Raw genomic sequence first — 25,261 nt, 5'->3', positions numbered from 1 at the left:
TCACAGGGGGTGTCACCTGGAAGTGTCTTTCTCTCCCAGAATTCTCCCTTCTCTCTCCTTCCTGGCCCCCATGATGTGCACCCACCTTTCCTATGGACTGAGACCTCTTAAAACCCATGAACCCAAATGAAACCCTCCTCCTTTAAGCTGCAGGTATTGGAAATTTTGCCAAAACAATGAGAAAGTAACTAAGACAGCCAGTCTGAAAATCTAAACACAACAAAGCCTTGGTTTGAGAGCATAATTTGTCCTGGAAACATATTTATAATTCAAAACCCTTGTATAGCAAAGCAAATTTCCCCCTCAAGAATAATGGAAATCAGATGATTTGTTCCACAGCTCAAAAATATTCATATAGAAATGATTACAATATTGTAATATAATATAAAATACTACAGAAAAACAAAATATAAGGAAAATAAATTATCCAGCACTAATCTTTGAGAGCTTCATGGCTGGTATGAGGGAGTCAAGAAAGGATTATTGAGGAGGACAGCTTTATCTATCACTAATGAATCAATGCTATCTATTGGCTTAACAGACTTCTTTTTCTTTCCATTTGACTTTAACAAGGAACCTGTATATCCAGTGAAATGTTGCTTTTCTCTCCTTTTGAGGATTTGGTAGAAATGCGACATCACATTATCATTAAACAGATTCATTACAAACACTGCTCCAGCCTTATTCGGTGTTATCTTTTTGCAAAATTCTGCACTGCTTCCCACATTTTACACATCTCCCTAATCTCTTTTGAAGCGAGGGATTCCTTCAGCTTCACCTTTTGTATCTCCTCTATGGGTGAGACTGTCTCCATAACCTCTTGTTGTTGGAAGATGATCACCCACAATCCCACAGGAAGAAAAAGAACCATTGGCTCAGTTGTGATCATGTGACATTCAGTGTCGTGTACTCATATTGCAAGATGTCACTCATTTATAAAGTTAAAATTTATTAGAAATAGGTGCTTGTCTTGTGGAATACTTTCAGATCAAGTTACAATCCATGGTTTTATTGTATCACACAATATTTTGAATATACTCTTTAAAAGGCAACATTAACATATCTGTAGTACTTAAAACAAATCACTTTTAACTCATACCAGTAATGTGAAAAAAAATAATTTTTTTCAGGAAGGATTTTTGAATGTTGTCTTCCTAAATTCTCCTTGTTCATTAACAAAGATACTTTTGGCCTCCTGCCAAAACCAAAAAGAAACTGAGTTTCTCTGCATCTTATTCTTACTAAAAATATTTTTTTGCCATCTCCTCTGTAAATATTAAAAACTAAGAGGCAAAAGCACATGGTTCGTTTTTATGCTAATACATGAAGCAATGTGGACTCAAGAAAATGCTTTACTTCAGAATGCTGGTTTCATTACCATGACTGAAGTAAGTCAAAATAACTGTTAGCCTTTACATTTTCATCTCACTTTCCAGATCTCTGACCTTAAATGCTGTAAGAGCTCCAAAACCTCAGAGGCTTCACCTTATTGCAGGCAGACAGATGGGAAAGCCCGAGTGAAAATTTACTTTTTCTAAATTTATCTATGGGAGCCTGCACAAAAGATCTTCCAGGCCCAAACTATTCCTTTAATGTTACTGACTTCAAAACTTATTACAATTTCTCTTGAAGGTAAGATTGATAAATGTTTCTTTAAAAGTGATCAATATATTATAAAACTGAAGAAAAGTGTTTTAAAATCAGGCAGGGGAAAATGGAAAGTGATCATTTAGTTTCCTACAAATTGCTTTCATTAACTCTGTACTGCATAAACCACTGAATCCTATTAAATTAACTCAGCCTACTCAATAACCTTGTCTTCTTTTACAAATACCCACTGGAGAGAAATCCTGGACATAATGGAGAAATAATAGCTTTAATAAGAATACATTGCATAAGCTCAAAGTTGAACTCATTAAATCTACTGATGTTTTGTTTAGAATGACTCAAAACTAGTGAAGATATGTTAAAATGATTAAGTAAATCAAACAAAAAAATCCAGAAATAAGTATTAGTAGGGGTACTATATAAGCACTAGCTTTGCTAAAAGTTATCAGCTATTAAATAGCACAAATTACTGCCCCAATTGAGTTATTAAAATTTACTTCTAATATAAAAACCATGCCTTCTATGAGAACTATTACTTATTTTTAATTATTTTTTAGGACACTAGGCTCACCTGATTAATCCTCTTAAAAGAAATAACATTCTTTTATAAAATTCAAAATTTATACATATAAAGACTGGATAAGAAAACTGATTCCTCAATGGGTTTGAAATAAATTCAAAAAGGGATAAAGTCCTTTTTTTCTAATTACAAATGAGCCTCTCAGCAAATGTGGCCATAATCTATAACTGACCCAAAATACTTCATTTGAATGACATAGAATGTTTGTTACTATTTGGTGACTGAAGCAGGGGTCTTTGTTAGTGCTCCTGAGTTGTGCTGCTGACAGAAACAACGAGCTGATATGCTGTGATGACTGGGTTGAAGAAGTACAATATTAAAACAAAAGCCATGAGATCAGTAACTCAATTGTGTAAAGATGGGCTCTGAGTTATAACTCAAAGCCACAAATGAAAAAGAAGGAAGGAAGGAAAGAAGGAGATTTCTCTTTTATAATAATCATTATATCAAGACTCTGAAGACACTAAAGGCATAATTAATAGTATTTTACTTCTACCTAAAGAAGGTATCAGAACCTAGATATCCACCAGGAAAGAACCAAATGATATTAAAGCACAGTTTTTAATAAAGTGAGAAGATATTTATATTTTAGTCCTTTAAAATTATGTAGACACAGAATAGAACAGTTCTACCATACCCACCCTCGAGCAAACATGGACAGTTGTTAGAAATGCAGATTCTCAGGCCCTGCCCACAGTAATGTCCAACCAAAATCTTTGGAGGGATGAGGGGAGGAGATTCCAGCAATCTGTGTTTTCACAAGTCCCCCAGACAATCTTACACCCAACACAATGTGAAAGTTCCAGCTGTGTCTTAACCACGGTCAGGCTGCAGCGGAAGCAGCCAGTGCTTCTCAAGGCAGCTGTGTCTCCTCCTCTCACCCATCCTCCCAGCTCAGCTGTGCCTGCTGTGTATGACAGCAGCCAGGACCTGCCCCGCAGTAGCAGTCACTGCAACTTACAATTACTGCTTCCCATGACTATAAAATGTGCGTTTTTGTCTTTTACCAGACCAAATATTCTCAAGCTTGGCTGCGCAATCAACTGGCCACGAAGCTCCCCAAATCCCAGCTGCTCAGGCCACACCCAAGCCCAACAGACTCCCCTGGCATCCGGCTCAAGCATCTGCAATTTTCTAAGTTCTGTGTTGTGATTCTGCCATTGAGCCCACACACCAGACCCAATAACCTCCTTGAAGAGTTTGGAGTGACTAAGAGTGGCCAATATTTGTTAAATGGGGCCGGGGTTGTTTTTGTTTTTTAGTTTGTGGGGTGGGAAGTAGCTTTGTTTCTTCCCGATCTTGAACACGGTATAAACTTTCAAATGTACAAAAAGGGTCTATTGCAAAGTAAGTCTGTTTTCCTCTGCATTCCACATCTCTGAAGCAGTCACTTTAACCAATGAATGCCACATGCTTTCCCATAAGACTAACAGTTTGTCAACACACGGAGAAAAAAACCAAACTTGGATGGTAGAATTAGAGATTATTTGCTTGCTTCTTTATGCATACCTGTACTTTTTATAAAATGTATAGATATATATTACTTTCAATATTGGGAAAGGAAGTACCCTAAGATAAGCACAGGTGAGTGCATCTAGAAGTTTTAGTAAGCAGAGACACAGGGTTCTTTTAAAAATGGTCCCTTGGGAATTACCTTTAATCATGAGGATGAGACCCCTTCTCTGGCTTTTGGGAGTAACCATCCAGTTGCTTCCTTTGGGGGACATTTTTACTTTGGATTGTTCACTCCTCCAGAAATTTCCACAAGAAAAAAATCAAGAAATACTGTTCACTCTAGGTCTTTAACTAAGAATGTTATGAAACACAAATGGTGGGAAATGCCCGTAATCCCAGTACCCTGGGAGGCCGAGTCAGGAAGATCACAAATTCAGCCTGGGAAATTTAGCAACTTAGCAAGATTCTGTCTCAAAATTTAGAATTTAAAAAGAGTAATTCAGTGTGAAGGCTCTGAGTTCATCCTTAGTACGTAATAAACATTATGCTTCAAGATCTATTTTGAGTTGACTGAGTTAGTATGAGTGTCTCACCTAGACCACCACTTCTGGATACATTAAAATGAAAAGCTGAGGTGTGCACCCAGTGTGGCGACTGAAAAGATGGTGATCTTTCAAAGCCGCTGGCCCCCTCAAATTCCATGGCACATGGCGATTCTATCTCAATTCCATACCTTGGATTCGGGATACAAGTGTGAAGTGCCTTCAGGAAAGCCTGTACTCTGGAGAGCTATTTCACTTTACAATAACATACTCGCACCCAAAACTTGCGAGGTTTTTTTTGTTCTTGCTTTTTCATTGCCTTTCATGACTTCCCAACACCCTCACTGTTAAGGGCCAAACCTACCCTATGGTTAGGGTAGTCCTTTTTAGCATCACCTCGTGGCTGATCTCCATTTTGTTTCCAAGGTGAGTGAGAAATCAGCTTGTCAGGACTTTTGAAGATCTACCTAATAAAAACCCAAGAATTCAAGGACTTGGGGATATTTCCTTAAGGACTAGAGGTCTTTCCTATTTTACTCCTGTTCCTCATCTCATGTTGCAGACTTGTAAGACTGGACAGAAATGCCCTCGGTTGAATTAAAGCATTTCTGTGTTACCAGGTTCATTATAGTTAAAGCAAAGGCCAAGGTGTATGATGCCAATTAATAGGGAAATATCTGGGTATTTACATCACAAGACAGTGGGGGGAGGATTAAAGCGCTTAGATAATACACAGAAATTTGTTAGATAATTATCACATTTAGTCAGAAAGGGAGCAGGACAGAGGCTATTCCAATATTTCAAAGAACAAGCCACCACCAGATACTTAAGCATTGTTGTGTGCCATCTGTAGTTGTTTGATGTATGTTAATTCCATCTCTTGTACAGACTGAAGGCTCCTGGCAGCCCGGCCTTACCTCCTATTTGGTGTGGAGTTCAGAGCAAAGGTTTAAAATTTAAATTGCACTGAATACTTAAGTGACAGACTAAAACAGACTATAGCAGAAAATCAACTTCACAAAATAAGATCACTATATCTTAAGTATGATGAAGATTTTAAAAAGAAATCATTATAACCTGAAAAAAATCATTCAAGGCTGATAGGATGTATTTTTTAGGGTAAGCCTACCTCCTTAACATCGCCTTTCTATTAAATTTATATGCAAAAAAATCTAGGCTTACCCATACTTCTGATAGGGGGTTAATCTTTTGAATACATGAGAAACTTAAACAGCTTACTAGAAAAAATAATAAAACACATAATCTGACTTTAAAATGGGCAATAAATCTACAGAGATATTTCTCAGAAGAAGACACGCAAATAGCCAACAGATACATAAAAAATATTTACATTAGTCCTCAGAGAAATGTAGATTAAGACCACAGTGAGGCATCATCTCACTCCAGTTGGAAAGGCTATCATCCAGGGAATAAAGATAAAGGTGCTGGTGCAAATGCAGGGGAACAGGAAAGCTCACACACTGTGGGTGGGAAGGGAGTGCAAATTAGTACAAACTTATGGGAAAGTGTACAGAAGCTCCTCAGAAAGAAAAACAGAACTACTATGCAATCCAGCCATCCCACCACTGAGCATGCATCCAGAAGAAAGCAAACCATTCTGTCAAGGAGATGCCTGCGCTCCCATGATTTTTCAGCATGATTCACAATAGCCAACAAATGTAATCATCCACTGATGAACAGGCAGAGAAAGTGTGGTGCATATGCAGAGTGCACTGTTATCTGGCCACTGTGGTGGATTAATGTGGTCACCTTGAGCAGGAACTGAGTCAGCTGGGTTCCGGCATGGAAGGTCCACCTGATGTTGCTGCTGGAATGGTGTAAAAAGAGAACAGGAGGGGAAGGTGCCATGCAGCTGATTTTCCTGAAGGAGCTGCTTTCTGGTAGCTTTTCTTCAAAGGTGTTTTGGATGTCCTCTTCCTTCAGAAGAGCTTTAATCCTCGTCTTTATTTTAAACTTGACTCCTGGCTTCTGGTGCTGACCTCAGCCTGCTGGCAGATTCCTCACTCAGCCAGCACAGACTTCTGAGCTTCCCCGACTGGCCCTTGGGCCTTTCCAATGTAGATCCTTGGTGAGGATTTGCACGGGGCATTGCCGAGGGCTCCAAGCCCTGACTGGATCCTGCAGGTCTCGGCAGGCAGGCAGACATCCGCGTTCTCCTGCACCTGCCTCTAGCTAGCATTGACGAATACAGCCATAGAAGGGACTAACACAACACGTATGGAGCTGGCAGGCATTACAGTAAGTGAAATAAGCTAGGACAGAAAGGTAAACACCGTATGACGTCACTCATAGGTGGAATCTAAACAAGTGGACCCCATAAAAGTAAAAAAATGAGAGGAGGGTAGTGGTTAACAGAAGCTGCAGGGAACATGGGAATGGTAGGTTAGCAGGTGCTAAGTAACAGTTAAATAAAAGAAAAAATTCTGGTGTTCTACTTTACATTATAATGACTACAGATAATGATAATGTACTGTATATTTCACAAATTAGAACTGATTTTTAAGCAATAATTTTGAACATAATACAAGGGATGCATACATCAAAACATCACTTATTACCACCTGAATATGTACAACTCGTGGGTATCAGTGAAAAATCATCTGGGTTTGCTGAAAAGAAAATATTCTGACAGCCTAACAAAATAAAAAATTAAATTATGAACCAGAACAATCTTTTTAGGAATATGACAACATAAATTACACCCATGAAGTCAGAGTACCTACAATTATGGAATAAAAATATTCCCAAAACTTTTATAAATTTTATGATGCATGATTTGATAAAGGAAATGCTCTATTTCATTCCCTATTCAATTTAACACTAATTTTATTTTACTGACAAAACTAAAAAAAAGGTATATTGGATATTTACACCAAATGACAGCGCTCATTAAGCATGTACTGTACTAATCAGGTGTAAGGTCTGTAGCTTTTATTTCTCTCCAATACCTAATTCAGAAATCAATAAAAATTTCAAGGAATGCATTATTTGCACTGTAATTACAGGCCACACAGAAATGTCAACGATAGACTAGTGCCCCCAAGTGGTAGAATGAGAAACTACAAGCCTTAGAAGCACCATGCAAAAAGCATATAGCTGTTCCTGTTTTGGTGAGCTGTTTAAACTAGAACCATGTGTTGTATGAACCTATATTTTGTAGGAGCTGGCAGTAAGTGTCCTACAGCTCAGCTCGGACTCGCTGTATACTCCAACTCCTTTAACACTGACAGCAAGGGATAGTCTGACATGTAAAGGTATCATAATCACACAGCTTCCTTACTAGCTCAAAAGGTAGGGGTTTATCTCCAAAACAATGAAGGCTGTCAGATGTACTACTCTGATGTACTAAAGAAGCAGACGGCATCATAGAAATCTTTCAGCAAGTAGCAATCTTTTGGCCACCTCTAATTCCCTGTCTTTGTGATATGAAAGTGGAATTTAAAACTAACCAAATTGCTCAGTAAGTGGTGCTAACAATGTGCAATGCTCCTACACTGCAGGTTCAAGCATCAATCCGCGGTGTTTGGGGAGAGGGCTAAAAAGTAATAGTTCTGTTTCCTGCCTCTGCACAAGCAGCAAGCATAACAACTGCTAATGAGTTGGTATCTTACACAGCCAAAAGGATCACACTCTCAATTCTCGTTCACATTCTGGAATTTCTTTTGGTCAGTCACAGAGATTTAATAGAATACACAACAAAAAAATTGTTACAATTTCAAGAAATATCCTTGGAAAGTTTTTAAGCCACATGCCTGGGCTGGGGATTTAGCTCAGCGGCATAAGCACCTGCCTTGCAAGCAGGCGGTCGTGAGTTCGATCCCCAGTACCGATAAAAATGAAAAAAGACAAAAAAAAAAAAAAAAAGCCACATGCCTAATAATCAGGTTACTTTGTGAGATGTTTTCTCTTCTTTTTATTTTAAGAGAAACAACAATAAAAACGATGATATAAAATTTCAAAACAAGATAGTAGGAGAGTAACAATGGTTAGCACATTGTGTATTATCTTCAAAGTAGTTGAATATTACAAGATATAAGCATGAAAAATTAATCAAACAATGTAGGCATAAAAGCAAAATGCAAGTAAGGCATGGTGGGTCATGCCTCTAACCCTAGGACTTGGAAAGCTGAGGCAGAAGTATTAAGAATTTGAGGGCAACCTGGGCTATGCAGTGTGTTTGAGCCCCGCCTGGATGACACAGTCCCTGTCTGAACACATACAAACATACATGTAGAAATGCAAAAGAAAAATTTGTTCAGTAGAGGGTTCCACCTGCAGTCATTGGAGGGTGATTAGCTAAAATTTTACTGGGCATCTCTTTAATTACTGCATTGACTTAGATTATTAGTAATTAAGATGAATCTTGGCTGTCACTGAGTGAAAATTAAGTTTAAGCCAATGTAACATCTATTTTATATGAAAAGGCAGATATTTAATCACTTTTACAATTCTCTGAAGTGTTTACAGAGAACACTAATGCTCAGATTAGGAAGCTATAAAACCTTAACATCAAGGTTAAGAATAGGTCTTGTACTGCAACGTGTATTACTAAATTTTTTTAAGTATTTGTTGAACTCTACAGGATAAAAAGATTAGATCTGGATTTACAGGACTTGTTTGCCTCCAAAACTATGTGCATAATGCTGACACTGTCCTTCCCTCCTTCTAGCATTGCAGGATTTAGTGGGCAGTTATAGCCATCCATTCCTGGTTTTAGCAAAGGTTCCAAAAGTAAATGTCTTCAAAGCTTAGCAGACAGTAGAAAGGTGTGATGTGATTGGGTATAAGGGGCACGAAGAGGCAAAAACGTGGCTAAGTGAAGAACACAGACTTTGTCTACAAGGAGTGGCCATCACTCTACCCCAGCTCTCTGTGACTACACAGGCACTGAAGTGGGCAAATGTTATCCATCTTTCTTTTCTAGCAGAGATCAAACATTGAATTTTTGAGAGCTGCCCATTTAAAAATATTGGCAACTAATTTAATTTAGATTTAAAGAGAAACACCATGTAGGAAAAGTAAAACACATCAGAAAGCTGAACATGGCCCGTATGTATTATGTTTTAAGAGATTCCAATAATGAATGATCCCTTCCCCAGATATTGTAGACTGTATCTTCTGGTACCAAGAGATTTGGGTATTGTTCTCTCTACTGCATTCGTCTCACAAAATTAACTAGGATTTGCCCACCACCCTCAGCTCGAGTCATAAGTTTTAAGATTAGTTCGGAGGCAGGAAAGGTCACTTTCAAATCACTTAGCCGCCCTTTCCTATTTTTCTCCACCCCTCCAGCTCTCCTTCCCTTGACCTGCCCCTGCCCCACCCATCTGCAGGCAGGTGCACCCCATTCTACCCTCACCCATCTCATACCTGAAGCTTTCAAATTCAATACATATATAATAGAAACTTCTAAATCATCTTTTTGGTCCTTCTGTGAACTCCCCTAAAGCCCTTCAGACTCCTCATTAGTTGAAGAAACCCAAGCTGAAGATGATCCTACAGTGGAGTTCTCACAACTCCTGCGTCATAGCCAGGTCTTAAAAGATTCCCAATTAATTGTCAGACATTTATCATCTTGCTCTACATGGTAAGAACATCTCAAGGACTGCCAGGGAAAACTCCTTTACAATAGGAGTCATAATGTATATTCTATGAATATCGGAATAGTGCCAGGTCTTTCACCATTCAACAGGTAGGAATTTATTAAAATTTATAAGTTCCAGATGATTACCACTTAAAAATTCTGGTCACAGTGACACTTACAAGGTTTTCAAAACAGTAGCATCAGGAATACTTATCTTTTAATTCCTATCACATAAGAAGTAGAAAATGTTTATCACATAGGTTTTAAATCCACACTTACAGTATAACAAAAGAAAATGTAAAAAAAAACTTAGAAAATCTAAGAGCTGCTCAACAAAAGAATGGAACATAAGATGAAAATTTGGCCTTTCAGGGGCTCAGAGCTGATTCTTGAGTCATTTTTCCTTTTGTCTTCTATTATTCCTGTTTCTGACAATTTTTCATCATAAATTCAGTTGTAACTAACTTTTCACTGCAAAAATTTTTTAAATGTTATGCTAAAAGTGAATGTTTATCCTTATTTGTAAAAACTGTACTATCTAAAAATTAAGACTTTTTATCTATACTGAGAGTTTATAGGATCCAATCGATATTTTTTTAAACAACAGAAGTTTATTTCCTTACTGTTTCCTCATTTATTTCCTCAAAGTCTGCAATTAAGGATTGGCAGGTTTGGTTTCTCCTGAAGTTTCTCTCCTCATCTTGTAGATGGTCTTCTTGCAGTGGATGACTGCCTTCTTGTAGATGTGTCCTTTCTTCTGTATGCACATACATCTCTGGTGTCTGTGTCCAATTCTTCCTCCTCCTCCTCCTCCCCCTCCTATTTGCATTTCATAACATTTCTAAAAATGTAGCCATTCTAAACAACTCATTTCTCATGGAAGAATTTCCACTAAACAAAAGTGGCAGCAGTGTGCTGTAATTTAAATTGTGCTGGGCATAAACTGCTTGGAATATATGAGGCCTGGGGTTCAATCCCCAAGCTACCTGAAGAGATCAAGGAAAGAACTTTTCTATTTTCACTAACTTCTCACTTGAATGGAAAGAATAAGGAATACACGACTGTGTTCTTACTCTGCTAAGAGCTGTATATACATGGCAGCCAACTCAAGATTTTACAAAGTATTTTTACTTACAATTCCTCTCCTTGTCTGGCTTTCTTATCTGAAACCAGATAAACAGTTCCAAAACTTCCACTGCCAAGTTTCTGCTGAAGCACATATCTTCTTGCAATCAAGGTCCGTGGAGAAGTGGAAATGGCTATTGATCCACTCTCACACTTAGGAGCCTCTCGGAATTTCAGCATTGCTCCAACAGGGACTGAACTGGTCTATTCATGTATGGAAACCTGATATTCAAGTAGCCATGGTCAAATTTATCCAAGAAGTATTGGTCAATGCCTAAAACATGAAAAGTCCACAGGTTAATTCTAATTGATGTTAAAAGATTCCTAACAAAAGGTTTAAATATTTGACAGTGAGACCTGCACCTAAATTAGAAGACTGATATCATACTGCTTAGCTTTAATGACTTGAACAAGGGGGAAATGGTAGAAATACTAAAAATTTCAGAATCAGACTTTTATATGAAGATAGCCTTCTGTTATTCATGCACATTTGTTAAAACTGATATACAGTCAGATTTCCACAAACTTTTGGGATGTATATCTGTTTCATAATCAATAATGTATTTAAAACTTATATACCCCATCAATTTAAGAAAAATCCAAATATGAGACCATTATCATATCCTTAGATCTGTGCACTTGCAAAATCCTTCAGGAGAATTAGATGTTTGGTTTATGCTTGCTTTGATTCACATTGTGTTAGGGTTAAACCAGAATTTAGCATGATCCAGGTCTCTTCTGGTTGTTTCTGGACCTGTGTAGTGGCAACATATCATGGTGAGGAGCATATGGCAGAGACCTCATGATCTAGAATGAAGGAAAAAAGGTGCAATAATATAATCCCCTTCAGGGATGCAGCTCATGGCCTAAGGACCTCCTGTAGACTTTAAATCACAATTTCTGCATTTATCAGATTAGTTGTAAAGAGGGATAAGGACTCAGAGCAAATATTTTTCCATCCGAAGCAAATGCTGACCTACTTTATGAAATTTTTATTATACTCCCTGGATACAGAGTAATATCCCTCAAGTGGAAGTAACACAAATGCAATTCAAGCCTAAAATTGTATTTTAATGTCAGCCCGATATAAATGTGTGATGAATAAAACCACACTTTCTCCAGAAGCTATGAAATGCATGTAAGAGTTATGAAAAATAGGGTTATTTCATATGAGGATTTACACAGTAAAATCATTTCTAGTTCACCAAAATGTTAACTATTTCACCAGTAGTCATGAAAAATGTTTCAAATCTATATGAAAATATGAATTTAAATTGAAGACTATGGTTTAGAATTAAGTTTTCACATTTAGCAATTCCAGAGCAGTAAGACCTAAAGCTATTGTTTACAGTAATGGTCAAAGGGCTTTATATGGCAGTATCTTTCATCCATGAAAACTGTCAGGGCAATCAATCACAAAATTACCACAAATTTCCCCAAAACAGCACATAAATGAAACAAAAATTAAAATAAAAAACAATTAAAAAGCAAAGCTAGAGGACAGGTTTCTTGGTTTGCTTGTTTCCCTAGCATAAAAATGATGCTTTCTGGCCAAATTAAGCTGTTTGAGGAAATGGACTCAAAGTCTCTTGAAATGAAAAGGTCATTTAGTAATTCTCTACTTTGAAGAGGGGATTAACTATTTTGTTCAATGAAGGACAGAATTGCAGAAGCACAGAATAGTTATTTTAAGTCCAAATGCAGAGGCTCTGGTTATAACAACGTGTTTAAAACCAGCACTGTCTGCCAATCTGCAGAATACTTTGGGACCTGGTTCCTGCCACCAGCTTCCCAGCCTACTCTGTAGGCTGTCCCTTCCCTTCCATTAGTGTTCTTTGTGCAGAATGTACCGGCTGTCAAGACTCTAGAGTCACCTTGGTATCTGTTAAGGGTGATAAATGAATCAGAGAGTGGGCAATACCACTACTCTTTACCTGTGTACCCCCAGTGCCTGGCACAACGTCTGGCACCTACCAGGTGTTCAGTAAACATTGTGAGATCAAGCAGTGTCCAAGTGCTGCCCAAGGAGAAAAAAATGGGGAAGTTAAGAAAGCTGGATGGGGATTTAGATGGGGTGTGGGGAGAAATTCCCAGTATACAAGGAATTGAACCCAATCTCACTGGGGCAAAAGAGAAAGTTTATCTAAGTTAAAAACTGAGGGTCAGGGCTGGGGATTTAGCTCAGTGGCATAAAAGCAGTCCTGAGTTCAATCCCTCGTACCAATTAAAAAAAAAAAAAAAAAAAAAAAAAAACAAAACCCGAAGGTCTTTTTGGCAGTGATACACGAGATGAAGCCGATGTCACCACAGGTTCGAATCTAATCTTAAAGGTAAACCTTAACCTCAAGGCAAAGCGAACAATTTCTTTTTCTATTCAACTTTCCAAACAATTGACATTTTCGAAAAACAGGTTAACATACATCAAGGGCACCAGACACATTGTCCAAGGACGTGAGGAGGACGAGAGCCGGAGACCCAGAAGTGAGGACCCCGGCCGAGGTGGCTGGAAACCACTACCTTCCCCGCGACTGGGGAGTCCGCACAATCTGAGGAAAGCCGTGCGAATTACCTTTCCCCACTGCAGGTGGAGGCCTGGCGTCGCTGGCCAGGCGCGACTCACAGCGGGGATACCCTGCGAGCCTCAATCTACCGGCTGTGGCACCGCCCAGCTCCTAACAGCTTGGGCCTACATTGTTTGGTTCTGTCGCCAAGGAAACGGCACGGGGCATTGTGGGAAGTCGGGGTGAGGCGGTCCTGCGGAAGTCAGGCGGAAGTCTCTGGACCCACGTAGGCCGGGTAAAGAGAGGCGGGCCGGACGAACACAGCTTCCTTAAAGAGACGAAAGCCGCTCCGGAACACAAGTCTCAGTATTCTTTAGCAGTTTCCTACCAGCAATCCCGCGAGCACCCTGTCCCTGCAGAGTCGGCAGCCCCCGGGGCGTCGCTGAACCCGGCTTCCAGGTGACGTCAGACCGGGTGACTTCCGGCTCCCGCCCTAGGGTCAGTGCTCACGTGCTGGGTTGTTGCACATATCTGGATGGAGTGGTTGGGTTCTGAGAAGACCCAGTAGGTGGGGTGTGCTGCCGATCGAGGCGACCACTGTGAGGGTCGGCGTGGCGCGGTCTCTGCGGCCCGAATTCCAGGATTAAGAGCAGAGTTTTGGCAAGCCTGTAATCTGTCCAGCTCGCATTCGTTGCTCTGTGCGATCCCGTAATTGGTATAGGAAGAGTCATCGCGGTCTGTGTTCCCAGTAGTTTTACATAACAAACTTGTAAATAAATCAGCACTGTACAGGTCAAGATACGGCCGGCCAAGAAATGGCAGGGCTGGAACTTGGGGGAGGTGAGTCTCAAAAAATTAAAATGCAGAGCCAGGGATATAGCTCAGTGTCATAAGTGCCTGTCTAGCTAGTGCAAGGTCCTAAGTTCGATCCCTGGTACCACAAAAAAGAAGAAGAAAAAGAAATTAAAATGCAAAAAGCCATTGTTGACAAAATGTCACGATTTTTAAAATAAAGACAGGATTTAGTAACAGTGTTTAGTAAAATGTGTTCTGTTATTTTAAACAGGCTGTTCTTCGTCTGTCATGGGTATCCGAGGACTAATGAGTTTTGTGGAAGATCATAATAATGAGTTCTTCATTGATTTGAAGTTGCGGGATACAAAAATTGTCATAGATGGCTATGCCCTTTTCCACCGACTTTGCTTCAATTCAAACTTGGAGCTCCGTTATGGAGGAGACTATGATTCTTTTGCAGAAGTTGTACAAAAATTCTTTGAGTCACTGTTTTCTTGTAATATATGTCCATATGTTGTACTAGATGGAGGGTGTGACATTTCTGACAAAAAGCTTACAACTTTAAAGGATCGAGCTAGAGAGAAGATCCAGATGGCCCATTCCCTTTCTGTTGGAGGGGGCGGGTATGTGTGTCCTTTACTCATCCGGGAAGTGTTCATACAGATTTTGATCAAACTGCAGGTATGTTTTGTCCAGTGCTTTTCAGAAGCAGATCAGGACATTATGACACTTGCCAACCATTGGAATTGCCCCGTCTTATCGTCTGATAGTGACTTTTGCATTTTCGATTTGAAAACTGGGTTTTGCCCATTGAATAGCTTTCAGTGGAGAAATTTGAACACTATTAAGGGCACAAAAAACTACTATATTCCTGCCAAATGCTTCTCTCTTGATGCCTTCTGCCATCACTTCAGCAACATGAACAAGGCTCTGCTACCTCTCTTTGCAGTGCTGTGTGGCAATGATCATATTAACCTGCCTATTGTGGAGACAGTCTTAAGTAAAGTATGCCTTCCTGTGAGAGGTACTAGTTCTAAGGGAAGGAGACATCACCGAGTTCTGGGAATTCTGAACTGGTTGTCTCATTTTGCTGACCCCACGGAAGCACTAGATAATGTTCTGAAACATCTGCCAAAAAAGGAACGAGAAAATGTTAAGGAACTTCTGTGCTGCTCCATGGAGGGATACCAGCAATCCCAGGTGAAGCTGCAGGACTTCTTCCAGGATGGTGCTTTTATCTGTCCAGATGCCATGAAGCTGGCTCTACCGGAATGGGTGTTGGTGGCTTTGGCCAGAGGCCAGCTATCTCCTTTTGTCAGCGATGCGTTGGTGTTAAGACGGACCATTCTTCACACTCAGGTAGAAAACATGCAGCGGCCAAACGCGCACAGAATCTCTCAACCTATCCGGCAGATTATTTATGGACTTCTTTCGAATCCAGCAAACATGTCCCCGAATGCATTGCCATCTCAGCCTCTAGCTTTCAGCGAAGTGGAAAGGATTAATAAAGATATCAAAACGTCAGTTGTTGATGCAACAGAACTGCCCAAGGATTATTCTGACTTGAGCAAACTGACCAAGGTGAGGATTTGTAATATTAATGAAATTTTTATGAATCACTTTATAGGTTCCAAAGTGCTTTCATATATTCTGTCTCATAGTCTAACGACTCTAGGTTAGTTGCTATTTCGTCTTCATTTCATAGATGAGAACATAAAACTCAAGTGAACTAGGTCATTTTGCTTTTGCCAATGTCTGTGCTGACTTAAACCTATCACTTTTAGCTCTAAATCTACTGTTTTTAATATACTTCAATAGTTTTGTAGTTACTACCACTTTTTATACCAGCAATCAATAGAATAGGATTATGAGATGAAAGGAAAAAGAAAAACCTCTGAACTGCAAAAATAAAGTGTACATATAGGCACTTTATACAGGCATATCTAACACTGCAGACTATGTTGGATTTCAATTAAGATTAGAATTAATGTTTGTATCTAAGGTATTTTTAATTAATGAATTTTTTTTTAACTTTAGGTTTGTGGCATCATGGTAACTTAGTGTGATACTAATAAGCATGATTCTTAACCTAAGTCATTGTTGCACAAACCTGAGTAACACTCAGATGAATCCTCATTTCAAGGGAAAAAGGTTCTCATGGATTCCAGTAGTCCTTTTCCTTTAAATATTTATAAACGTATATTAAAATGAAAAATATGAAAATGTTTATCCTGATAATTATAATTTAAATGCAGATAAATTGACAAAACCAACTGCAATGACCATTGGGTTTTCTAGATCCAACTAAATATCCAGACTCACAGACTCAAACGAAGATTACTCTTGGTACTAATCTTACTGCTTAAGGGTGTGGAGCAGCAGCCACCACTTCCCAGTGGGTGTGAGTCGGACCTTACATTTCTGTGGGAGTTTTCCCTGCCTTCTGCTTCAGTCTGCACTAATGGTTCTCTATCATCAGTGCATTTGTCCCCAAGGGGACATTTGTCAGTGCTTGGGGATATTTTTGATTTTTACTTCTAGGGAGTGGGAAGGTGGCAGTTGCTGTTGCATCTTATGGGGAAGCCAAGGATACCGTAGAACGTTTTAACATGCACAGAGCAGCCCCCACAATGACCTAACCCAAAATGCCATCGTGCCAGTCTCTGGCTCATGCAGATGACTGAGACTGGGCTGTTTATTTGGCCTTCCCACTAGTGATATCTCAAGCAGAAAGAAAAGAGATTCCGGAGCATTGAGGAATGACTGCTAATAGGAACAAGTTTGGGAGTAATCAAATGGATCTGGAATTAGTGGTGACCACACAATTGTAAAAATATACGAACACCATTGAATTGTATATTTTCAAAGAATGAATTTGATGACATGTGAATTATATCTAAGTTAAATAATAGATGGGGAAAAAACGACATTGGCCTTACAGTCTCGTTTCCCTGTAGAATCCAGTTTTTCTTCCAACAGTTCCATAAACATAGCTTCTGAAGTCCCTGCTCTAAGACATGCTGTCCACATTATAGTTTATGCTTCAAGTGCAGAGGCAGCTTCACAGGGATCATTTTTATCATGCTTAATAACAGTAGTATTTTACCACACTATGTATTTCTGTGATTCTAACTTGAGCACCTTTTCATACATTTATTAGCCATTTGTGTCATCAGTGTTTGAATTTTTTGCCCATTTTCCTGGAGTTTTGTATACTGTCCTTTGTTAACATTGCTGTGGATAGACCCTCTCATTCTTTCACTCTGGTTTAAGGAACAGTTCTTAAAGTCATTTAAATTTTTATGATTTATGATTACCACCCTTGTGACCTACTAAAGGAATTATTGCCTATTCCAAGATCATGCAAATGATTTGTTGGCTTTCACATTTAAATCTGTAATGTATCCAGAATTGATTGTATAGTATGCAAAAGATTGTGACACTTCTCCATATGAAAATCTGAGTGAACCAATGAAGCGTAGGATGCTGATTATATTCCTTAGTAGATGGAGATAACACAATGTTCTCATCATTTATCTGTGTTCCAAACAGAGTGAAATTTTAGTTCTCTGTGCTATCATTTGGCTTTCCCTTGGCTTGGGACTAATGCAATGATGGTGAACTTACAACACATGTTATTGTGTTTTTAAGACAAAAGATATTAATGTAGTGTTGCTTTTCCCAAACTAAAACCTAAGTATTCAGGTTTAATTGTAGTGTTGGCCCCTTGTAACAAAAAATGGGCTTGGAGTTGCAGTTTGATGCTTACTCTCTGAATCAGTTCTGATTTAGCTTAGTGTTTAGACTGCAGTGAGCCTGCAGTCATTCTAAACAAGACTAGGTGCAAATGGGATTCCAAACACAAATGCAGGTGCCATACAAGAAAGGGATAGAAACCTTGTAGTCATAGCTATTTGTTTTATTGTTTTTAAAATAGTAATACTTCATCTGCTTTTGTGCCAGCTCTTGATAGAACTTCACATCCCACAGAAGTCACATAGCATCGTGTCATTTTGGTTATTAGTTGCAGTGGAAAGAACACCACTCAGGTTAACAAAGGTTACCAACAGGCGACACCAGATTATTTGGGTGTGAGAGACAGTACCCAGGACCAGGCTCCCCTGAGCACTTTTGCTCTGTGCCAGCTTCTTTTGCAGGACTTTCACTCCCTCTGAGGGAAGGAAGTTGCCACAAGCATAGAAAATTCTCAGCAGCCCTAGTGGCTGAAAGCAGACTCAGTCCCCTGCGGGAAGGCACTCAGGACTGGCAAGTTCAGTGAAAGGAATCATGCAACTTCTTCTACTGCCCATTTTACAGACAGGCTGAAGAGAAGCTTACAAACCTGCCCACTGGCTGTTGAGGTAGGGGAGAGCAAAATATCTTTGAAGTGAATGTTTAGATTTTCTTTTTTAAGGTGTAAGTTGACCTGAGAATTTGGTGGGGAACACCAATTCACAATGGCTAGTTTTGCATTCTTCCCTAAAGGTTAAAATGGGAGTTTGGGATCATGGGTATCATCCACTTGAGATTCCCCATTAAATCTTTAGGGATGGGCCATACTCTCTCACCCACAAAGACTAAACCTAAGAACACTTAAGTTTCAGAAACACTCCAGGACAAGATCCTTCTTAGGATAAGATCATCTCCACCCTCTTGAGTTACCCCAAGATTATGCTTGCAGGCTGAATCATAGACCTCTGAGTTTTAGCTCCATCTATCATTGTATACACCCAATAAAGAGTGGCTGGTGCACTTTTGGCCCATCTGATGATATCAACTTCACAGACACTTGTCAAGTGTCATGAAATCTGTCCGTGTCTTACTTTATCCTCTTGTTGTACCTTTAACACAGGCAACTGGGACTCTTGGCCAGGCCCCCAGTAAGAATTCAGTAATTTAAGTGTTATATGACAGAAAAGAATGTATCTGGGGCTTTTTAAAAAAATATTTAGGAGATTCATTTTTTAAGTAGTTAGTGCTACTTAACAATAAGTTGTTACACTGTAAAGCACTTTGCATGTATCTAATTTTTAAAATTTCATCACAGTATTGTTACACATTGATGATGAAATTTTTATCAATTATGTGTTTTATTTCAAGTTAACATTTCTATTCTCAGCTGTCTACCACTCTTCCTGCTGACTGTCAGATGCTAAGAAATGTACTGGAAAGAAGAAAAAAAATTTTTCTGGTTGCAGTCAAATACTAGGAATATTATTTTCTTAAAGTTTGATGATAAAGTTCCCCTGAAGGTATTCTTTCAATAGTCTGAATGTGTAAAAGAGCATGACTTATGAAGTCCATAAGGTTCTCAAAGTCCTGCGATTCAGTAAAGTAAAATTATTTCGTAAAGAAACTCAGTCCTTTTGGGCTCTTTCCTTCTATGCTTTTACTAGAAGAACACTCAAAAGCATGAATGCAATGTTTGTGTGGTGAGTTACTGCAAGCACAGGGCAGGTACTCCTTAAAGTGTTCCCATCTGCCTTGACTATGCTTATAACCGACTAATAGCACCCTGTCCCAGTCCCTGTGGAGAAGAAAGCAAAGCCATTAAAACATTCAGCAGGAAAGATCTACCCAGTGTGTATGACATCCAGCAGAGGGGCACCTAGAGGAAGTCTGTCTTCTAAGGGTGATCTCCGATGGCACTGCAGAGCAAGTGGGTGCCTAAATACTAGCAAGCACAAGTAGAATATTTGAGTACAATACTTGGGTTCCCCTCAGATAACTAAATCAAGACTTGGGGACAGGACCTTCAGACTCAATTCCTGACCAGCTCCCAAGTGATAAGTATATTTAATATACTCGCCAGCCAACACAGAGAGGATGCAAGCACAGAACACAGGCTATTCAGTGGGAGCAAACCATGCCCACTTTCGACCAAGCATATTTATTTTGCACCATGGCAAGGCTCTAAGTATCATATTAATGTTCTAAACACAGGGTGAGGCTGATTTTTTTTCCAGAGAAAGGTAAGTTGCACAGCTAATGTCTTCATTCTACCAAAAAAAAAAAAAAAGAAAAAGAAAAAGAAAGAAAGAAAGGGCTCCTAAAGTAATTTGCAGGATGTCTGGTACTTTCAGCTCTCCTTGGTTAGGCGGCAGATGCTTCTGTTAGAAACTCTGAAGGTGAAACAGACTGTCCTGGACCCAATCCCGCTTGCTTTGAAGTTGCCCACTGCTGTCAGTTGCTACTGGTTGCAGCACACGGAGACCAAGGCAAAGCTATGTCATCTACAGGCTCTACTGCTGGGGATGCTGCTGGGCCCCTTGCATGCCACAATCAACAGTCCTGGTAGGTGCTTTAGGACTATGTTTTTGCATGTCACTTATAAACTGTATCTTTGAGAGTTGACACCAATAAAAATACCTTACCCTCATCAGTTACATGAGAAATTACAGAGGCATCAAACTGTCTTTGTTAAATATTTTAACACTTCTGGGTGCCAGACTCAGTGCCAGTGCTTGACTGCAAGTAAACAGGTGAGGTGTCCTGGTGCTGCCTGAGTCTGTCTGTTCTTGACCCCTATACTTCAGTATGCGAGGTGTGAAAAGGTGGCTTGCCAATTGCATTTTTCTATTCCATGCTGTCCCCTTCAATCATACATTAGTGGCATCATGACAAAAAATTTACTTAAAATTGCCCAGAAATGAAACTTTTGGTTACCTGCAATCACAATAAATTTACTCATGCTTGTAGGAGGAGGTTTGTTTTTTTTTGTTGTTTTGTTTTTTTGGTTTCTTTTTTAAAAAACTATTTTTGGATGCTTGTAATAGAAAACTTTTCTGTTAGAGGAATGCATTGTGGCAGTTCATCTGCATTTAAATATCAGTAGTTGAAGCGTTGGAACACTAGTCCTTTAACGCATCCCGCTCTTTGTGAGTGTTGTAATGTGATCTAAACCTGTATGAAACTCTCACGCTCTACAGCAGTGTACATGGTAACTGGTAGCTGCAGGTCATTACTTTGGTTTACAATCCAGTTAAAACTTCAGCTTCTCAGTCACACTAATCATGTTTTAAGTGCTCAGCTGCTACATGTGGACACAGGGTACTGGGTTGAATAGCAGTTATAGAATATTTACTGTTTTTCTTTTTTTCAGTGCTGTAGTAGTTTACTTTTCTTAAAAGAATGAATAATGAACAAAATAGCATGGACTCAACAGCACCCTAAGTATTAAGGGCTACATGTGACAGCAGCCTTCAAAGGGACTGCTGGTGAAAGACAGCAAGCTTATCATGAAACAGGGCCCACTCCTGCCCTACGTACACAGGCTGAGGGTACTCAGTACAGGGACTCTCAGGGCACGAGGTATCAAGTTGTGCCTGAGTCCTACAGAAGGGACGTCAAGGGTCTATTTCTTTTCTTTTAGGAAATATGGAGTCCGCACCCAGGCAGGCACAGTGCCTCACTGCTCGCTAGCTGGTGAAAGGTGGGCCTTTTTATTATCACTTTTAAGTTGGTCCAGGTGTTATTTTGTGTGTCTCTGCTTAAACCTGCAGAAATTCACAGCAGAACATACACGGCATTCGTTATTCCAGATGTGGTGATTTCTTGCCCTTTATCTTCTAGGAAAAGCAGCTGATTGTCAGATTCTGAGATTGCGAGTTGTATTTTAGTCTTCCTCTCCTAAGGCAGGTTACTCTTGCACTATAAACACAAGCTGTTTCTTTAAAACAAGTGCACTATAATATGGAGCATTCTGTGACAGAGAGCAGTAAAAAGAAGACTGTTTAATGTTTCACAGACACATTTTAGAGAATTCACATGCATACATTTACGGCAGGTAGTGTAGCAGTGGAGATCTTATTTCAAGGAAAACATGAAAATTTGGGGGTTGCATAAAATCAGGCTACCATTAAGAAGGTACTTCATTATAAACATTTCAACCTACACAGCAAGGTACTTATGAAACCAGAAGAGAAAGACAATTAGTTTCTTAGACTAATTTTCTTCTTTGTGGAATTGCAAGTCTTATGTGTGGAGAAATGGTAGGGTAATGCTGTGTTTGGGAAATGCTGCCCTTGGGCTGTTTCTTTGTCTAGATAAGGAAGATCTGCAGGGAGGTGGTGCTAAGGTGCTGTATGAAGAGTTCCAGAGGGTGAAGGAGTCGCCGTGCCCAGGCGGGAGCTTGGATTTAGACACGGCTCACATCTTCTGTCAGTGGCAGTGCTGTCTCCAGATGGGGATGTATCTCAATCAGCTGCTGTCCACTCCTCTGCCAGAGCCAGACCTAACTCGGTAAGCACCATGGGAGACTTTAGTTCAGGTGGTAACACAAAGTTAAGTCTTACTCATATTTAAACAAGACATTACTTTAAAACATCTATGAAATTGAATTTGGAGTACTACTACATCTGAAGAGCTGGAAATAGGAAAAACGTTATTTCTATACTGTCAAGGAATATTTCCATGATAAATTCCAGTTTCTAAAACATCAGGAAAGGGGGAAGTTGTTGCTAAGCTTTGACTCATTTCCTTACCTCAAGTGCGTTTTTTCTTTTTTTGATACTGCTTTGTAGTATCACCCTACTGAAACTTTCTGACCACCCTACTGAAATACTACTCTCTACCCCCAAGTACTCTAGTCTTGTCACTGTTGTATTTTTTATGACATTTCTTACCACTTATTACTCATTCATTTGAGTATTTACTAAATACCTAGTCTGTGTTAAAAGTATGCAGAACAATAACAAAGTCATGGAGCTTTTATCTTAGTGAAATGACTATTGGACTTTATGTAACATTTTTATCTTGCAACATAATATTTTAATCGACACCAGGGAGTGATTATTATGCTCAGTCCTGCAGTTTAAACTGGGTAATGCAGAAATAAAGAGCATGGGCCCTTGGATCAGGGGTAGGATCAGTGGGTTGGATATTTTGACAGTTCTCCATCCAGGAGATGAGAGGGACAGATGATGAAAAGGTGGTGATTAGCACATGGGGTATTTCAGATCATGTGTATGCTGTCTCTTTATATCCAAGTAAGTTACTGTACCCCTAGTACCCAGAGTACTTAGCATAAAGTGGTAACATAGGAAAGCATCATAGAAAGTTATGGTGACTGCGTTTCGAGGTACAAAGCTTCCGATGTTATCTCTGGGCCTCATATCTGAATTAACTCCAAACCCATCTGCCAAACAAAAGGGGCCAGGTAATTGGCCTTTGACCTGTGAATTCTTTCTGGCTTTCCTTTAATAATGGAGCCCACTCTTGACTAAATCCTCTACAACTGCCACAACTCCTTTCCCAACAAAGTAGGGAAAGCAAGCCCAGACATTCCTGTATCAGTGCATTCAGCAGGAGGATGTTCTTGCATCTCAGAGAGGTCAAGGCTTTTGGAACGGTGACATTTACATTGATGAAGGGATGCGCTGGCATTGATTGCTAAGGCATGAGATGATCAGCACTGCTGTAAGTCATATACTAAGATTAGGTATTCTAGTTAATGCCATTTTCTGATTTGGTTTATCAAGGTCATCTTAAATTCGTTTTCTTTGTAGAATTAGAGAGGCCTACTCAATGTGAGGCTACTTGTAAAACTAGTTAGCATCATTTAATTTGATAATGGCAAGAAGTAATTGTATTAGTTCAGATCCTTCCAACAAGGAACAGATTTTAATACTTTTATAGGAATAAGAACTCTCAAAGGTCAGATAAATTTGTTGAAGCCATGTTGACCACAGTTGTCCTGCTACACTGAACTCATGCTTGAAAACCACTTTTTCTCCCACTGAACAGACTATACAACGGGAGCTTGGTGCATGGATTATGCCAACGACTGCTAGCATCAACCTCTGTAGAAGACCTCTTGAGTGTGTGTCCTGAAGCTAAGCAACTTTATGAACTTCTATTTAATGCCACAAGGTCTTATGCCCCAGCTGAATTATTCCTACCAAAGGGTAAACCAAATACAAGGAAAAAAAGGCACAAGAAAAAGGGTGCTAGTAGGTCAGAGAAGAGCACGGGACCCCCCTCCAACACTGGGTGCTGGTTTGAGGAGAGCAATCGCTTTGGCCTGCTCATGGTGGAAAACTTGGAGGAACACATTGAGGACTCCACGCTTGAGTACACTCAGTCTGCATCAAATGATGACTAATTCTAACTTAAATTTTTTCTTAATCTTCCTTACAACTTTTTTCTTAATTTGGATTCCAAAATATTTTGTATACTTTGTAATAAATACTGTATAATTTAAGAAATTTCTGTGTACATGAAAGCATATTTATACTTCTCACATTCCATTTCAGTACATTTATTTTATAAACATAAAATTCCAACAACTTAGCCAGGTGTGTTTACAGAGTCGGGGTCCCACTTCAGTTACTTCCCACACACACACACTGGTTATGATTTCAAAGTTTTTTTCAGTAGTTTTTTATTGTATGAAAACTGGGCTCTAAGAAGTGAAGGCATCAGATAGAAGAAATAACTTAGTAAATGAGGCCACACGAAGTTGAAAGCCTATAGATACACCCAAGTTTTAAGGCATAAATTGCAACTGTAGCTGCCTCAGCAACATAAAAGCATTCCTGGGCTGCTAGATCTAGAGAAGAAAATGATGAGAAGGAATGAAAATATTAAAGACACAGAAGGCCACAGTGTGTTCTAGGTCCTCTTTTCTATTAATAGGTTTTGAAAAACAATGGTTCATATCTAACTTTTAAGAGGTGGGAATGTAACCCACAACCTCATACATGCGAGGCAAGTACTCTATCACTGAGCTAGGACAGCTCCCCCTCTCTAGTCCACTTCTGAAAAAAATAGAATGAAAAATACCAGATACACACATTAGACAGTTGGGAAAAATGCATGTCTTACTGCAGCCAAAAAAGTTTGTAAGGCACTCTTCTAGAAAATACTAGAGGGTGCTAAAATTACAAATGCCAGCAGTTGCAAAGGTGCTGGGTAATTCTGAATAACAAAGACAAGCAAGTGGAATGAATATATTTGAGCAAGATCTGAAGTGTACTCCAACTTTTATTCACATAACTATGTTTTTCGTTCTTCACTCTCCCAAGGGTATATCCCATCGGTAATAACCCAA

At 39.4% G+C, this 25,261-nt stretch overlaps 3 protein-coding genes and 1 non-coding gene across 12 annotated transcripts in view; 2 read left to right on the top strand and 2 right to left on the bottom strand.

The window, feature by feature from the left end:
- The window catches only part of Nek11 (NIMA related kinase 11), a 309,129-nt gene extending 295,205 nt beyond the window's left edge, over positions 1–13,924 (bottom strand). For 2 of the 4 annotated variants that reach the window (XM_063248985.1, XM_063248987.1), the window contains exons 1-2: positions 13,336–13,924; positions 10,926–11,189 (exon numbers count right to left, since the gene is read on the bottom strand). In XM_063248985.1, coding sequence (XP_063105055.1) covers positions 10,926–11,095 — 170 coding nt within the window. In that variant the 5' untranslated portion in view covers positions 11,096–11,189; positions 13,336–13,924. The remainder of the gene's footprint in view (positions 1–10,925; positions 11,190–13,335) is intronic. The other 2 variants (XM_063248986.1, XM_063248988.1) reach the window with 1 other exon arrangement.
- On the top strand, positions 2,429–2,579 carry LOC111753487 (small Cajal body-specific RNA 1). The gene has a single exon (XR_002788276.1). It is a non-coding gene; the product is annotated as a small Cajal body-specific RNA 1 (non-coding RNA).
- A 30-nt stretch (positions 13,925–13,954) lies between the features above and the next one.
- On the top strand, positions 13,955–22,395 carry Aste1 (asteroid homolog 1). Of its 2 annotated transcripts, XM_063248989.1 has the most exons (5): positions 13,962–14,256; positions 14,483–15,792; positions 20,295–20,505; positions 21,584–21,643; positions 22,257–22,395. In XM_063248989.1, the coding sequence occupies exons 1-4, from the start codon at positions 14,232–14,234 to the stop codon at positions 21,631–21,633; spliced, it is 1,596 nt and encodes a 531-aa protein (XP_063105059.1). In that variant the 5' UTR covers positions 13,962–14,231; the 3' UTR covers positions 21,634–21,643; positions 22,257–22,395. The 2 variants fall into 2 exon arrangements, with proteins under 2 accessions (XP_063105060.1, XP_063105059.1); XM_063248990.1 differs by lacking the exons at positions 20,295–20,505; positions 21,584–21,643; positions 22,257–22,395 and adding an exon at positions 19,331–20,242 and having other exon boundaries at positions 13,955–14,256.
- The window catches only part of Atp2c1 (ATPase secretory pathway Ca2+ transporting 1), a 121,824-nt gene continuing 118,492 nt past the window's right edge, over positions 21,930–25,261 (bottom strand). For all 5 annotated transcript variants that reach the window (XM_063248984.1, XM_063248980.1, XM_063248981.1 and 2 more), the window contains one exon: positions 21,930–22,444. In XM_063248984.1, the coding sequence (XP_063105054.1) occupies positions 22,349–22,444 (96 nt within the window). In that variant the 3' untranslated portion in view covers positions 21,930–22,348. The remainder of the gene's footprint in view (positions 22,445–25,261) is intronic.

This window comes from Cavia porcellus, unplaced genomic scaffold, assembly GCF_034190915.1.
Source record: "Cavia porcellus strain 051 isolate PalLab524CR breed Dunkin Hartley unplaced genomic scaffold, mCavPor4.1 scaffold_5, whole genome shotgun sequence".
Taxonomy (NCBI): domain Eukaryota; kingdom Metazoa; phylum Chordata; class Mammalia; order Rodentia; family Caviidae; genus Cavia; species Cavia porcellus.
Note: the sequence above shows the minus strand (reverse complement) of the source record. Positions and strands in the feature narration are given on the sequence as shown.

Excerpts from the sequence above, each read along its gene's own strand:
- Aste1 (XM_063248989.1), top strand. The coding sequence starts at position 14,232 with ATGGCAGGGCTGGAACTTGGGGGAG. Across the intron at positions 15,793-20,294 it reads ACTTGAGCAAACTGACCAAG|CTCTCCTTGGTTAGGCGGCA; the intron begins GTGAGGATTTGT and ends TGGTACTTTCAG. Across the intron at positions 20,506-21,583 it reads TGCCACAATCAACAGTCCTG|GAAATATGGAGTCCGCACCC; the intron begins GTAGGTGCTTTA and ends CTTTTCTTTTAG.